The 13,413-nt window shown below is 31.9% G+C and overlaps 1 protein-coding gene across 2 annotated transcripts in view; it reads right to left on the reverse strand.

The window, feature by feature from the left end:
- Nucleotides 1-6,796: 6,796 nt before the first annotated feature.
- Nucleotides 6,797-13,413, reverse strand: part of LOC115887500 — a 35,618-nt gene continuing 29,001 nt past the window's right edge. The window contains exon 2 of one of the 2 annotated variants that reach the window (XM_030906962.1): nt 6,797-7,569. In XM_030906962.1, the coding sequence (XP_030762822.1) occupies nt 7,040-7,569 (530 nt within the window). In that variant the 3' untranslated portion in view covers nt 6,797-7,039. Of the gene's footprint in view, nt 7,570-9,680; nt 10,309-13,413 lie in introns of those variants that run through there. The other variant, XM_030906959.1, reaches the window with a different exon arrangement.

The following is a 13,413-nucleotide window of genomic DNA, read 5'->3' on the forward strand; positions in this document are numbered from 1 at the left end:
ATTTTTAAAGTGCGCCAACAACATGGTTTAAAATTTAAAGAAGTGGTTTTACCAGAAAACGTAGTCCCGACAAAAGGGTACCATGTACAGTGCTAAGAAAATAAGTATTCTGGAATTTTATTAAAGTACCATTGTTAATCTTTCTAAATAGATTCAAAAGTAAGTAAAAGTGCTTTACTTTTATGCTTAGACGTTAAAATGACTTTTTTATATTGACAATCAGATCGCAAAAATTAATAATAATATAATATGTCACAAAAGTATAATACTAATTATACTTTTGTGACGTTTGAAAAAATATATTTTATATTATGCTAATTTTTAAATAATTATTCGTCTTTTTATTCTTTCAGATAAAAAATTCTTAAATTAAAAAGTCTTCTTATTGAAAGGATTTCAATCATACATTTTTATTAAAAAATGTTTCTTTTTATTTGTTCAATATTAGTTAGTTTTTTTTAAGTTTTTACGACTCCAAAATGCTGTTAGGTCAGCCGCATCGGCTGCCGACCGGGTCTCAATAAACTATCTTTCTCGCGCTTATAGATACTCATGAGACTTTCTTATCGCGCTCATTTAAAATCTTTATTCGCGTCTGGCAAGTATTAAATCCCATTGAATTATTCTGGCAATTAGCACATATTTTTTAATATCATCTTTCTAATAAACACACTGTAAAAATTTTAGAATGCCTAAAGTATGTTTTCCAGGTATAATAATTAAACATATTTGGAATGGTCTGGTTACACTTTAAACCCGAAAAAAAGGCTGGCACACTTATTTCTAGGTTAAATAGATGCTAAAATTTAAGAATAAACAAATTTCAAGTTGCCTAAAGAATGTTTTTTGGATTTATTTTTTTGCAAATGTTATGGATTGCGCAGTAGCGAAATACCCCCAACCCCCCAGCCAGACTTCCAGGATTATAGGTTCACCAGTTAATAAACTATAAATTTTTAGTTATTCTAGCTTGCCTAAAATATGTTTTCTAAATATGTCGTCAGCTCTTAGGCTATAACGACAGGTCTGTGCAGGGAAACAATACCGACGCAATGACTACATTATTGACTAAACAAATGGTAAATAGGCAAATACATAATCGCAGACTTCAAAATATGGGATTTCTTACTTCAAATTATAAAATGTCGAGTTCAATTATAGAGAGTAAGGCAGCTTTCACTTCAAATACATATACATATTTTAAGATATACATATTATAAGATATATATAATACATATTTTAAGATATTTTAAAAATTTATACAGGGTGTTTCATAAAATATGACCATTGAGTAATCACGATTCTGCTTACACTGCTTGACGTTTAAAGCTGATTTTTGGCAAACAGATTGACTGTGGGGTGTAGAGGTTCAATAAGGAGGGATTTCTCGAATCTCAAATTCCAAGAGAGGGAAAAACGCCGCTCAAATATTACAATATTTGTTATTTAAAAAACGATTAGTCTTTCGGGAAAACGCTTAGACACGCATAATTTACTTTGTTTTTTTACATATTTTGAAATTTTTGAAAAAGTCATACAGGGTGTTCCAAAAAGTTGCGTAATTGATTAACCATGATTCTGAACCATGATTCTGAACTTAAACTACTTGACGTAAAAAGTTTATTTTTGGCAAACGGATTTTTCGAAAGTCAAATTCCAACGAGATGAAACTACCCTTCAAATATTACCAAGTTATATAATAATATCGCCATATTGTTTTTTCTCATGCTGACATAAATTTGAGAATATTTTAACCAGTTTGTATGTTAATGGAAATTCTTGCTTTGCTTTTTCATCATCATTACAAATGATTAATTCGACGCGAACGAAGTCGTGGGTACACGCTAGTTTTATATAAAATTGTATAATTTAGATAGGGTACGGTAAACTGACACAATAATTCAAAGTTTATTAAATACGTAAAATAATGCAAAATTAATAAATAGCACATTTTTAATTCTTTAGTTTTGAATTTAAATTAATTTATTTATATTTATTTTTTTCTGAGGAGTAACCTAGATAATAGATTAGATCAGTATTTACTGTACAAAGTTGCATGCTTTGTTTAGAAGGTTAATTCATAATTGACCACATAATAAATTACATTATTATTAAATAAAGAAATAGAAAGAATAGCCACTATTTAATAGCGATAAATATTTATAACAAATATGTGTGCTTCTTTCAGTGAGGGTAATGAATAAAAATCAAGTCATTATTTTTCAGCAAAAGCAATAATTGCTCGAATAGCATTTGTTCTAATTAAAAGCAATTGCTAGGTGTTCATATTTCATATGTATAACGCTTTTTCTAGGCTTTTGTAGATTTTGCTTGCTTAACAGGTCTGAAAAGACCTTCTGGGTGATGCTCAGCTGTAACGGCACCGGCGCCGGCGCTGGAAACGTTTTCACTGTTGCGGCAATCGAAGAAAAGAATATATCCAGAGGGTTTACGTTTCACTGCTGCTGCTTTTCAGCCTGCTAATCCTCATCATACTGATTGATAAACGACAATGAATTCTATTTTGAAGTGAAACTTCTTTAAGGTTGATTCCCACTATACTTCCGTATCACCTACCTTCCGTTTACATAAAATATTGTATCATGTAAATGAATAGGACAATGCACACTAGACGTTCCGTTTCCCTTCCGTTCCATATCCTTTTCTTCCATACATTTTTTTGGCGGACAGACTGAAGCGTATCGGAAACAGCGTTGTCAATTTCTAACATTTGTACCAGCTCTGATAACATTTTGCTGATATTTATATTTATTCTTTCAACTCATAATTAAATCTATTACCTTCTTCAAAAGATACAAATTTTTAAAATAAAACTTTCGTAATGACTTGTACGATGACGTACAATGACTTGTTATGACTAATTGTCAAAGACATTATAAAGATAGACCGAACATCTCATTCATAAATACTCGTTGGTAGTGTATCAAACATTCCAATGTGTCAAACAAGGACAGAAGAGACAGAGAAGTCTAAAATTTCCGACCCCGGCAACTAGGCGCATTTGGGAATGTTCTAATGGCCAGTGACGTATCGTTTTTTGGAACGAATTTAATTAGTAAAGTAAAAGTAAAGTAATTAGTAAAATTTTTACTCCATATTAATATACTACATTAACACTTTTATGTCAGATGAGTTTTGTTATAAGGTCTAATATAATAATACAATTAATATCCTACATATACTTATGTTGAAACGTTAGTAGTTTTCGAAAATCACTCCAACGTCGATTTTCAATTTAAACTTTCAGTTACTTCTATATAAACTTTCAGTTACTTTTGAATATTTACAGGGTGACTCAGGCTTCCGAAACACTTCTATATTAGGTTTGTGGTTGGTGACTTTTCTTTCAATTTTTTTTTTTCAGAATATGGAGGTATTTAGGCACATATTAGACATTTTTGTAAACATAGGTGGCCAGTACATATTTTCAAACCAAAGTTGTAGATTTGCCATTAAATTTTCATTCCAGAAATACCTAGGGTTGCCACTTGTCCTTTTTTGAAAAGGACAGTCCTTTTGACTTTTTTTGACTTAAAAAGTCATTTCTATTTACGTATTTTCCCTGAGAAAATTACCTACAGAAAACAGAAATATTCTCTTCGCCCAAATTTAATTAGGAATGTTATAAAACTTAACTTATAAATAAATTTTTCTTGTTTAGAATAGGCAACATTATTTAGAACCTCCCGTTTAATCTCAAATGATAGTTTAGGTTTTAGTTTTACCTTTTTTTATCTTAAAAAGAACTTTTCAAAATTAGTACCTAATTAGTAACGATTTAGTTAGTTCGCAATCGATAGCTTCCTGTGAAGTACTGTGTAATAGTTGTAATCTTGTATTATTAATAACTTCATATACCTAAAATCAATATTTAATGAGAAAATTGTGTTTTTTTTTGAAAATATAAGACAAGATTTGACTCTTTCGGTCTTCTTCTTGTATTATGATGGCTCTGATACGAGGCAATTGCCTTTTAGTCTCGCAATAGAAGGCATTTATCATTAAAATATAAAATCTGTGTGCTACAGTATGGGATTTCTGTCGCATAATAATGAATACCTATTACGTTTATTTACAAATCCATTACTTTTAAAGGTAGCTTCATCAGATAATCAAATTTTAGTTAAATGTCTTAATCTTCATGAACTGTATTAAGCATATGTATTGCGGTTTGAATCACCCTGTATGTTGACAAAAATATTTTGAAAATGTGCGTTACAATGGCCCCCATCTTATGTAAAAAATTGAAATAAAAATCACAAACCAAAAACCTAATAGGTAAAATGTTTTTTGGAGGCCTGGGTCGCTCTTTTTATAGGTATGTATAAAACTAGTAACCTAAGAATTTTTTACAGTTCGTCCCATTCTAAAAAAAGTTAAACACACCGTACAAATAACTCTAGGAAGGTGTATTTGTACGGTGGTAAAAAATTGTCTAAACAAGGCCGAAGGGGCAGATATAATAAAGCAATAAAATGTAAAAAAAGGTCGGGTAAACACCTTTGTTTATTTATTGAGCAAAATTCCTTTAGAATATCGTATATAATGACCAAAATAGGACGCAATTTTAAGAAAAAAATGTCACTTTCTGGCTTATAATAAAGTTTCAAATGTAACGTTTATATTCAAATTTGTTATGATCTACAACAGTTCAAAAGTTAGATCAAAATTCAACAAATATAATTAGAAATTATTTTAATTGTGAGAGGCTCCCTTATGGGACGCCTATGTACGATTACGGCGCGGCGGAAACAATACCTACCTGTGAAAAGACAAATTCCGGTAATTTGAGCTTATTTGTCCACACATTTGACACTGTCGTACCATATTGAAAATTCGCAGATTCAAAAGTACATTAAACAAAAACAAAAACTAATGAAAAACACTGAAAAGTTCACTTCGGAGTTAATTCCGACTTCAAACACACCGTAAGCGAGGGGTGGTGGGACGCATGTGGGACGGACGGCTCATTTCATTCTGGACTTTGAATAAGAAGACTAAGGAAGGAGCATAATGCTATCCATGTATTCATGCATGGTGGGCGGAAAAGCCACCATAAAGCTCTCTAGTGTGGCGATCCTTGACAGTTCTGTTTGACGATTCATTTGACACATTTGAATTTGATTTGAAATTTTGTGGATTTGTCAGTCTTTACGGAGCTTATTTTATGTTATTTATTATTTATTCTACTGCTGATAGTTGTATAAAGATAGTAAATGTAGATGGAAATTGTGGCAGAACTTAAATTAACAGTGACACTATCGCGATTTATCGAAAAAGACTCTAAAATAGTTGGTTGTGTAGCGTGCGGCAGATCTCGGCAAAAATTGAGTGAAATAATGGAACAACTTTTCGCTAGTAAGTGACTATATAATATACATACGTGTAGTAAACCGATCATTTATGAAATTCACTTAAATTAACTAAATTATATATTTTTCTTGCATTTTAGCTTTTATTTATTACTTGTCAAAGATTAGTCAAAGAATTTAGATACGTTAATTTGACTTACCTGCTTCAGTAGCGTATCGGATGTTTGTGTTAATAAATACTTATTATAACTTATCTATTTTTATTAGAATTATATATTTTTATAACAATTTTAATAGCTACCAACATTTATTCACAACGTAAAATAAAACAACAAATTATTGAGTCTACCCCACGTCTACCCTACATCATAGTTTTACATTTTTTAAATAAAATTAGAACGACACTGATAAACCGGAATTTAAGTCGGCCATATTTGAGGCCCATCGCGGTGTACCTAAGATTTTTGATATGCTCCTTCCTTAGTCTTCTTATTCAAAGATTCTGGAAGACTAGCAGCGACGTTGCCAATAGTTCTAGACGTTTCAGCACATTAAACAGTAAACATGTCTTTTAATAGTAACGCATATATCCTCTGGTTAATAACATATTATTACGCATGCTTCTTTAAAAATAAACTATTAATTAATTAAGAAATTGAGATTTATTGATATCCGGTGAAGGTTTTAAAGTCACCTTTTCTGCAAATCAAACTAAGTAGATAGACGCAAATTTGATATGTGGCAATGTCGCCTTCTCTATCTCAGTTGATTTTTACAGTACGTAGTCAACCTCCGAATGTTTGATCGGGTTAAAATGCATAATGTGATATCTGTTCTTCCTAAATCTATGCTAATTGTACAATAAAAAGTATGGAAATGATACGGAACGGAAGCATTAAGGAAGGTATAGTCAGAATCAACATTAAAGGTTGATTCCGTTTCCATTCCATTTCCATTCCATATCCGCTCCGTATTTTTTATTGTATTGACGCTATACGTAAGCTTCCGTTCTGTATTAGTTCCATACTTTTTATTGTACAATCATTACGAAAGTTTTATTTTAAAAATTTGTATCTTTTGAAAAAGGTAATAGATTCAATTAAAAGGTGAAAGAATAAATAAATATCAGCAAAATTTTAACAGAGTGGTACAATTGTAGGAACATGACAACGCTGTTTCTTCAGTCCGTCCGCGGAGGAGGTTGGGTGGACAACTCAAAAAATACAAGGATATTTCCCACGAAAACTTAAAGGGGATTGACATGCAGAATGAGTGGGAAGAAACAGCTCACAATAGAACTGTAGAAGAATTGTATTAATTGTAAACTCAAATTGTAAAGGAAATGCCTTGCGTGACCATCTTCTTATGTGTGTCAAATACTCGTCAGCGAGTAATGTCAGTATGTATATGTATGTATAGCAAGTACATCTGTAGTATAGCAAAATAATTCTATTAGGTATATTAGAAGTAGTTAGGTATATTTATTAGTATTTAAGTGTATTTAGTATCAAAATAGAACACATCCTGTATTCGAATTAAAATTGTAGTAATATAAGTAACATAACTGCAGAATTATTTAACATATTTTTAAAGATAACTACAAAAGAAAAATACACAAAACTGAAAATTAATTCGTTCTTAAATTTAAGTTTATTAAATTATGTAAAGTGATGTCATTCATGACTCGTTCTGGTTTTAAATGTATTTCAGAACTTATAGCGTTGGTCAGAGATGACTTCTGATGGTACGGGATTTATTAATGTTGCTTCAGCGTCTGTCGCAACTTGGAAGATCATCTGTTTGGTGTTCAGCTGTAACGGCGCTGGAAACGTTTTCACCGTTGCGGCCATCGAAGAAAAAAACATATCCAGAGGGTCTACGCTTGACTGCTGCGATATCTGCTGTCCGTGGTTAAATCTTAGGTGGTCCTGCACTGGTGGCTGCTGTACATTTTCACGCGTTCGATTCAAGCTGCTACTTCGAACCGACGACTTTTCGAACCTCAAACCGCTTTTCATTGAATCAAGATTTGGGTTGGGTTCAACAGCAACACGAGGAATTGGCACATCAGATGGTTTCAATTCTCTTTTCAAATGGGGATTTAAGAATGTCAATGCTTTTTCGAATCTAATGGGTTTGCTCTTTTTCACGCCTCGACGCATTTCAATTGTCCTTATCCTTCTGGCTTTTCTATAGTTATATCGCATTCTTGTCCAAGTGTGTCTACAGAATTCACCTAAGAGAGAGATTTGATATTAGAGTTGTTATTACAAAAATTCAATACATGTCAAAAACGTTCCACTATATAATTCGCTGTTGGTTACCTGCCGTAGAGAGAAAAATTTCCGATAAAATACATACCGCCGCGCCAGCGCGGCAGTTGTTTAGCCAATATCTTCGTTTAAACAGTTTTTTATGGTGATTCTTTTTTATTCTTAAATTTATTACAAATCAGATTGCATTGGTACCTGTTTGTACCTTTTTGTGGTTCATTTTCTCTTCTTAATTTTAATACGAATCAGATTGTTTTAGGTTTCAAACTTTCTTGTCACAATTCAGTTGTGTTTCTTAATTTTTATACGATTTTAATTGCGTTGGTTTCAACAATTTCATTTGAGATTCTCTACATTTATATTTATATTTCTTAAAATTGATTTCACTATAATCTTTTCAAAAAATAAAAACATTTCGATTTCGACGAATTTCCGCAAGGAAAAAAAAATATGCATTTCCGCAGAGAAATGTTTATGATTTTCTGTTTCAGGAGACTTCTATATAATGTGTCCTTTAAGAAGGACGCGCACTGAATCGACCCCGGCCGGTACACAGAGCGAAGAGCTATCGACAGGTTTTGCTTTAGACGGAGGTTTCGGTATACATAGAAATATATAAATATAACCCCGCGCACTGAATCAGAACAACAAGCAACTGAATCAAAAATTTCTTATTTCAAAATTAGTTAGAGAATAAAAAATATAGTAAATTATTGCAAATACAGTAACTGTTTGAACAATGTTCGTACTCTAATAAGAATTGTACTTAAATAATCGATTTGTGAATTACTATCATTCGATTTATTCAGAATATGATCAAAACCGATCCACAGCATGTCATCAAATTCACATTATAATCTGTACTAATATATAAAATCCTTAAGTGACTGACATACTGATTAATCACGATTCTGCTCAAACCACTGAACGTAAGAAGCTCAATTTTGGCATACAGGTTGATTCTAGGGTGTAGAGGTTCGATAACAAGGGATTTTTCGAAATTCCTGTTCCAAGAGGGTGAAACCACCCCTCAAATATTACAATATTTTTTATTTAAAAAACGGTCAAGTTTTCGAAAAAACGCCTAAACACGTATATTTTATTTTGCTTTTTTACATATTTTAAGATTTTTTAAAAATGTATACAGGGTGTTTCGAAAAATCTGGTCATTGATTAATCACGATCCTGCTTAAAGCGCTTGACGTAAAAAGCTGATTTTTGGAAAACAGATTGACTTTAGGGTGTAGAGGTTCGGTAAGAAGGGATTTTTCGAAACTCGAATTCTAAGGGGTTGAAACTATCCCTCAAATATTTAAAGATTTTTTATTTAAAAACCGGTGAGTTTTTCGGAAAAACTCTTAAACACGTATATTTTATTTTGTTGTTTTACATATTTTAAGATTTTTTTATAAATTTATACAGGGTGTTTCATAAAATATGACTATTGAGTAATCACGATTCTGCTTAAACTGCTTGACGTTTAAAGCTGATTTTTGGCAAACGGATTGACTGTGGGGTGTAGAGGTTCGATAAGGAGGGTTTTCTCGAATCTCAAATTCCAAGAGGGTGAAAACACCCCTCAAATATTACAATATTTGTTATTTACAAAACGGTTAGTCTTTTAGTTAGGAAAACGCTTGGACAAGCATAATTTATTTGGTTTTTTTTACATATTTTGAGTTTTTTTAAAAAATCATACAGGGTGTTCCAAAAAGTTGGGTAATTTCTTAACCACGATTCTGCTTAAACTGCTTGACGTAAAAAGCTTATTTTTGGCAAACGGATTTTTTGAAAGTCAAATTCCAACGAGATGAAACTACCCCTCAAATATTACCAAGTTATATAATAATATAGCCATATTGTTTTTTCTCATGCTGACATAAATGTGAGAAAATTTTATCCAGTTTATATGTTAATGGAAATTCTTGCTTTGCCTTATCATTCCTTACCATTCCAAATGATTAATTCGACGCGAACGAAGTCGCTGGTACACGCTACTATATTAACTAAAATAACTACAGGTTTAACATATTTTTAATGATAACTACAAAAGAAAAATGCTGAAAATTAATTCCTTCTTAAATTTAAGTTTATTAAATTATGTGTTGTCATACATGATAGTTCATGACTCTTTCTTTTTTTAAATGTATTTCAGAACGTATAGCGTTGGTCAGAGGTGACTTCTGATGCTGCAGGATTTATTAATGTTGCTTCAGCGTCTGTGGCAATTTGGAAGATCTTCTGTTTGGTGTTCAGCTGTAACGGCGCTGGAAACGTTTTAACCGTTGCGGCCATCGAAGAAAAAAACATATCCAGAGGGTCTACGCTTGACTGCTGCGATACCTGCTGTCCGTGGTTGAATCTTAGGTGGTTCTGCACTGGTGGTTGCTGTACATTTTCACGCGTTCGATTCAAGCTGCTACTTCGAGCCGACGGCGACGACTTTTCGAACCTCGAACCGCTTTTCACTGAATCGAGAGTTGGGTTGGGTTCAGCAGCATCATTGTCTTCACGAGGAGGACTTATTGGCACCTCAGATGGTTTCAACTCTCTTTTCAAATAGGGATTTAGGAATGTCAATGCTTTTTCGAATCTAATGTGTCTGTTCTTTTTCACGCCTCGACGCGTTTCAATTGTCCTTATCCTTCTGGCCCTTCTATAGTTATATCGTATTCTCATCCAAGTGTGTCTACATAATTCACCTAAGAGAAAGATTTGAATATATTAGAGGTGTTTTTACAAAAATTCAATACATGTCAAAAACGTTCCACTATGATTCGCTGTCTATGACCCACCGTAGAGAGAAAAATTTCCGATAAAATACATGCGTTGCCATGGCGGCCTATCAAAATAAATGATTTTGATTGGTTAAAAAGTACTGATGTGAAATTTTTACTAGAAATACAAGAGGTTAAATTACATCCGGAAAATATTCGAGGTCATGAATATTTTGAAAATTACTTCAAAAATATTTCATAACACTGCTTTAGTTTCACTCTTGTTTTTTTTTCGTTTTTCTCGGTACATAATAATTCTATATAATGTGTTCTTCAAGGAGGATGAGCACTGAATCGACCCCGGCCGGTCCACACAGCGAAGAGCTATCGACAGGTTTTGCTTTAGACGGAGGTTTCGATATACATAGAAATAAATATAACCCCGCGAACTGAATCAGAACAAAAAGCAACTGAATCAAAAATTTCTTATTTTAAAATTAGATAGAGAATAAAAAATATAGTAAAATATTGCAAATACAGTAACTGTTTGAACACTGAATATGTCCGTACTCCAATAAGAATTGTACTTAAATAATCGATTTGTGAATTACTATTATTCGATTATTCAGAACATGATCAAAACAGATCCACATCATGCCATCAAATTCACATTATAATATTCAGGGTGGCGCACCTCATTCGCCTCGGTTGATTATACGAAAACGGAAAGATGTAGAAACAAACTATTTTATGGGTATATGTGGGGAGGCAATGTGCACAATTTAAAATTATTTTGAAATATACAGGGTGTTTCAGAACTAAGATCCATACCAAAGTTATATTTTTTCTTATGGAACACCCTGTATTTTATTTCATTTTTGGATTCTTAGGTCCATAAAAGGGCATTTATTATAAGGGTTAAATATCTTTAAAATTTTGGTTTTTGGAATATTTAAAGATATTTAAATTTGTATACTACAAGAAAATAGATTATTAACACCATATACATTACTTTTCAGAATTAATTCTTATGCTGAGTTGAAAGGTAGAGAAATAAACTTTACAGAAAAATGTTATTGCTTCCTTAAATTTATACAGGGGTATCAAAAATTGCTGATCTTAAAACAGATCAGCAATCAGAAATATTCAGAATATATTTTACATAAAAACTTCGTTATTTCAATTACAACACCCTGTATTTTTTTAAATAACTCGAAGCAGATTCAAATGCTCTTTCAAACTATATTAGGGTTTCCTATACCTAACTAGCTCAGATTTTGAATAAAGATCAATTTTTCAATAAAATGGCAACCCACAGGGCTAGTGTCGTCATGGCAAGTTTGTAGTGACAGTTAGTAGCTATTTTCAAAATCAAAATTAGTTCATGGACTTATTTAAATTTATACCATATTTTTTCTTTAATTTACCTACAATAGTTTAATAAATAATATTTATTAAATAGGAAATTATTATTCTATCAAGAAAAACGAAGAAGTAGCGTTCTTTGATTTATTTTACGATGACTTCTAGTGGATTCTAGGATTTTCTATAAAAGAGGCAATTATAGCAAATTCCATTTTCTTCATTTCCAACGACAGATTTCTGCCTAATAGGTTTTTTAGAAACCACACTACCATCTTTGCGAAATAGGACAAGTAGTTTTTCAAAGGAACGCTTATCAGGAAAATTCCTTTTTTTGGATTTCTTTAAGTATAAGCCCTTGAGGCCAAGAAGCAATTTTTCCCACAAAATAAAATCACTAGTAACATATCTATTCGTCCACCAGCAGATACTGCATTATTTTTCTTGATAAAATAATGAATACTTATTTATTAAACTATTGTAGGCAAATTTAAGTAAACTGTTATAAATTATAAATAATAATGTCCATAAACTAATGTTGACTTTGGAAATAGTTACTAACTGTCACTATAAAATTGCAATAGCGAACATCTTGACTGCAATTTTATTTAAAAATCGCTTTTTATGCAAAATCTGAGCTAGATAGGTATAGGAAACCCCAATATAGTTTGAAAGAGCATTTGAATCTGCTTCAATTTATTTAAAAAAATACAGGGTGTTGTATTTGAAATAACGAAGTTTTTATATAAAATATATCCTTAAACAGATCAGCCACTTTTGATAGCCCTGTATAAATTTAAGGAAGCAATACCATTTTTCAGTAAAGTTTATTTCCCTACCTTTAAACTCAGCATAAGAATTAATTCTGAATAGTAATATACAGGGTGTTAATAATCTATACTACTGTAGCATGCAAATTTTAATATCTTTAAATATCTCAGAAACTAACGGTTTTAAACATATTTAACCCTTAAGATAAATGCCTTTTTTTGGGCCCAGGAATCCAAAAATGAAATAAAATACAGGATGTTCCATAAGAAAAAATATAACTTTGGTATGGATCTTAGTTCTGAAACACCCTGTATATTTCAAAATAATTTTAAATTGTACACATTGTCTCCCCACATATACCCATAGAATATTTTCTTTCTATATCTTTCCGTTTTCGTATAATCAACCGAGGCGAATGAGGTGCGCCACCCTGTATTAACTAAAGTAACTACAGGTTTAACATATTTCTAACGATAACTACTAAAGAAAAATAAACAAGACTGAAACTTAATTCGTTCTTAAAATTAATTTTGTAAAATTATGTGGAGTAGGGTTGTCATATATGGCAGTTCATAACTTATTCTGGTTTTAAATGTATTTCAGAACTTATAACTTGGCATTGGTCAGAGATGACTTCTAGTGGTGAAGGATTTATTAATGTTGCCTCACCGCCTGTCACAATTTGGAAGATCTCTCGTTTGACATTCAGCTGTAACGGCGCTGGAGACGTTTTCACCGTTGCGACAATGGGAGAAAAAATACATCCAAAGGGTGTACGTTTGACTGCTGCTATACCTGTTCGTGGTTAAATTGCTGATATTGCTGCACTACTGGCTGTTTGGAAACTTGAAACGCTTTTCATCGAATCAACAGTTGCGCGATCAGCAGCATCATCCTGGTGGTAACTTGGTAAATCAGATTTTTTATATTATTTTTTTCTACTTTTAACTTTCAAAT

Source organism: Sitophilus oryzae, unplaced genomic scaffold, assembly GCF_002938485.1.
Source record: "Sitophilus oryzae breed Bouriz unplaced genomic scaffold, Soryzae_2.0 scaffold_576_pilon_pilon, whole genome shotgun sequence".
Lineage (NCBI taxonomy): Eukaryota > Metazoa > Arthropoda > Insecta > Coleoptera > Curculionidae > Sitophilus > Sitophilus oryzae.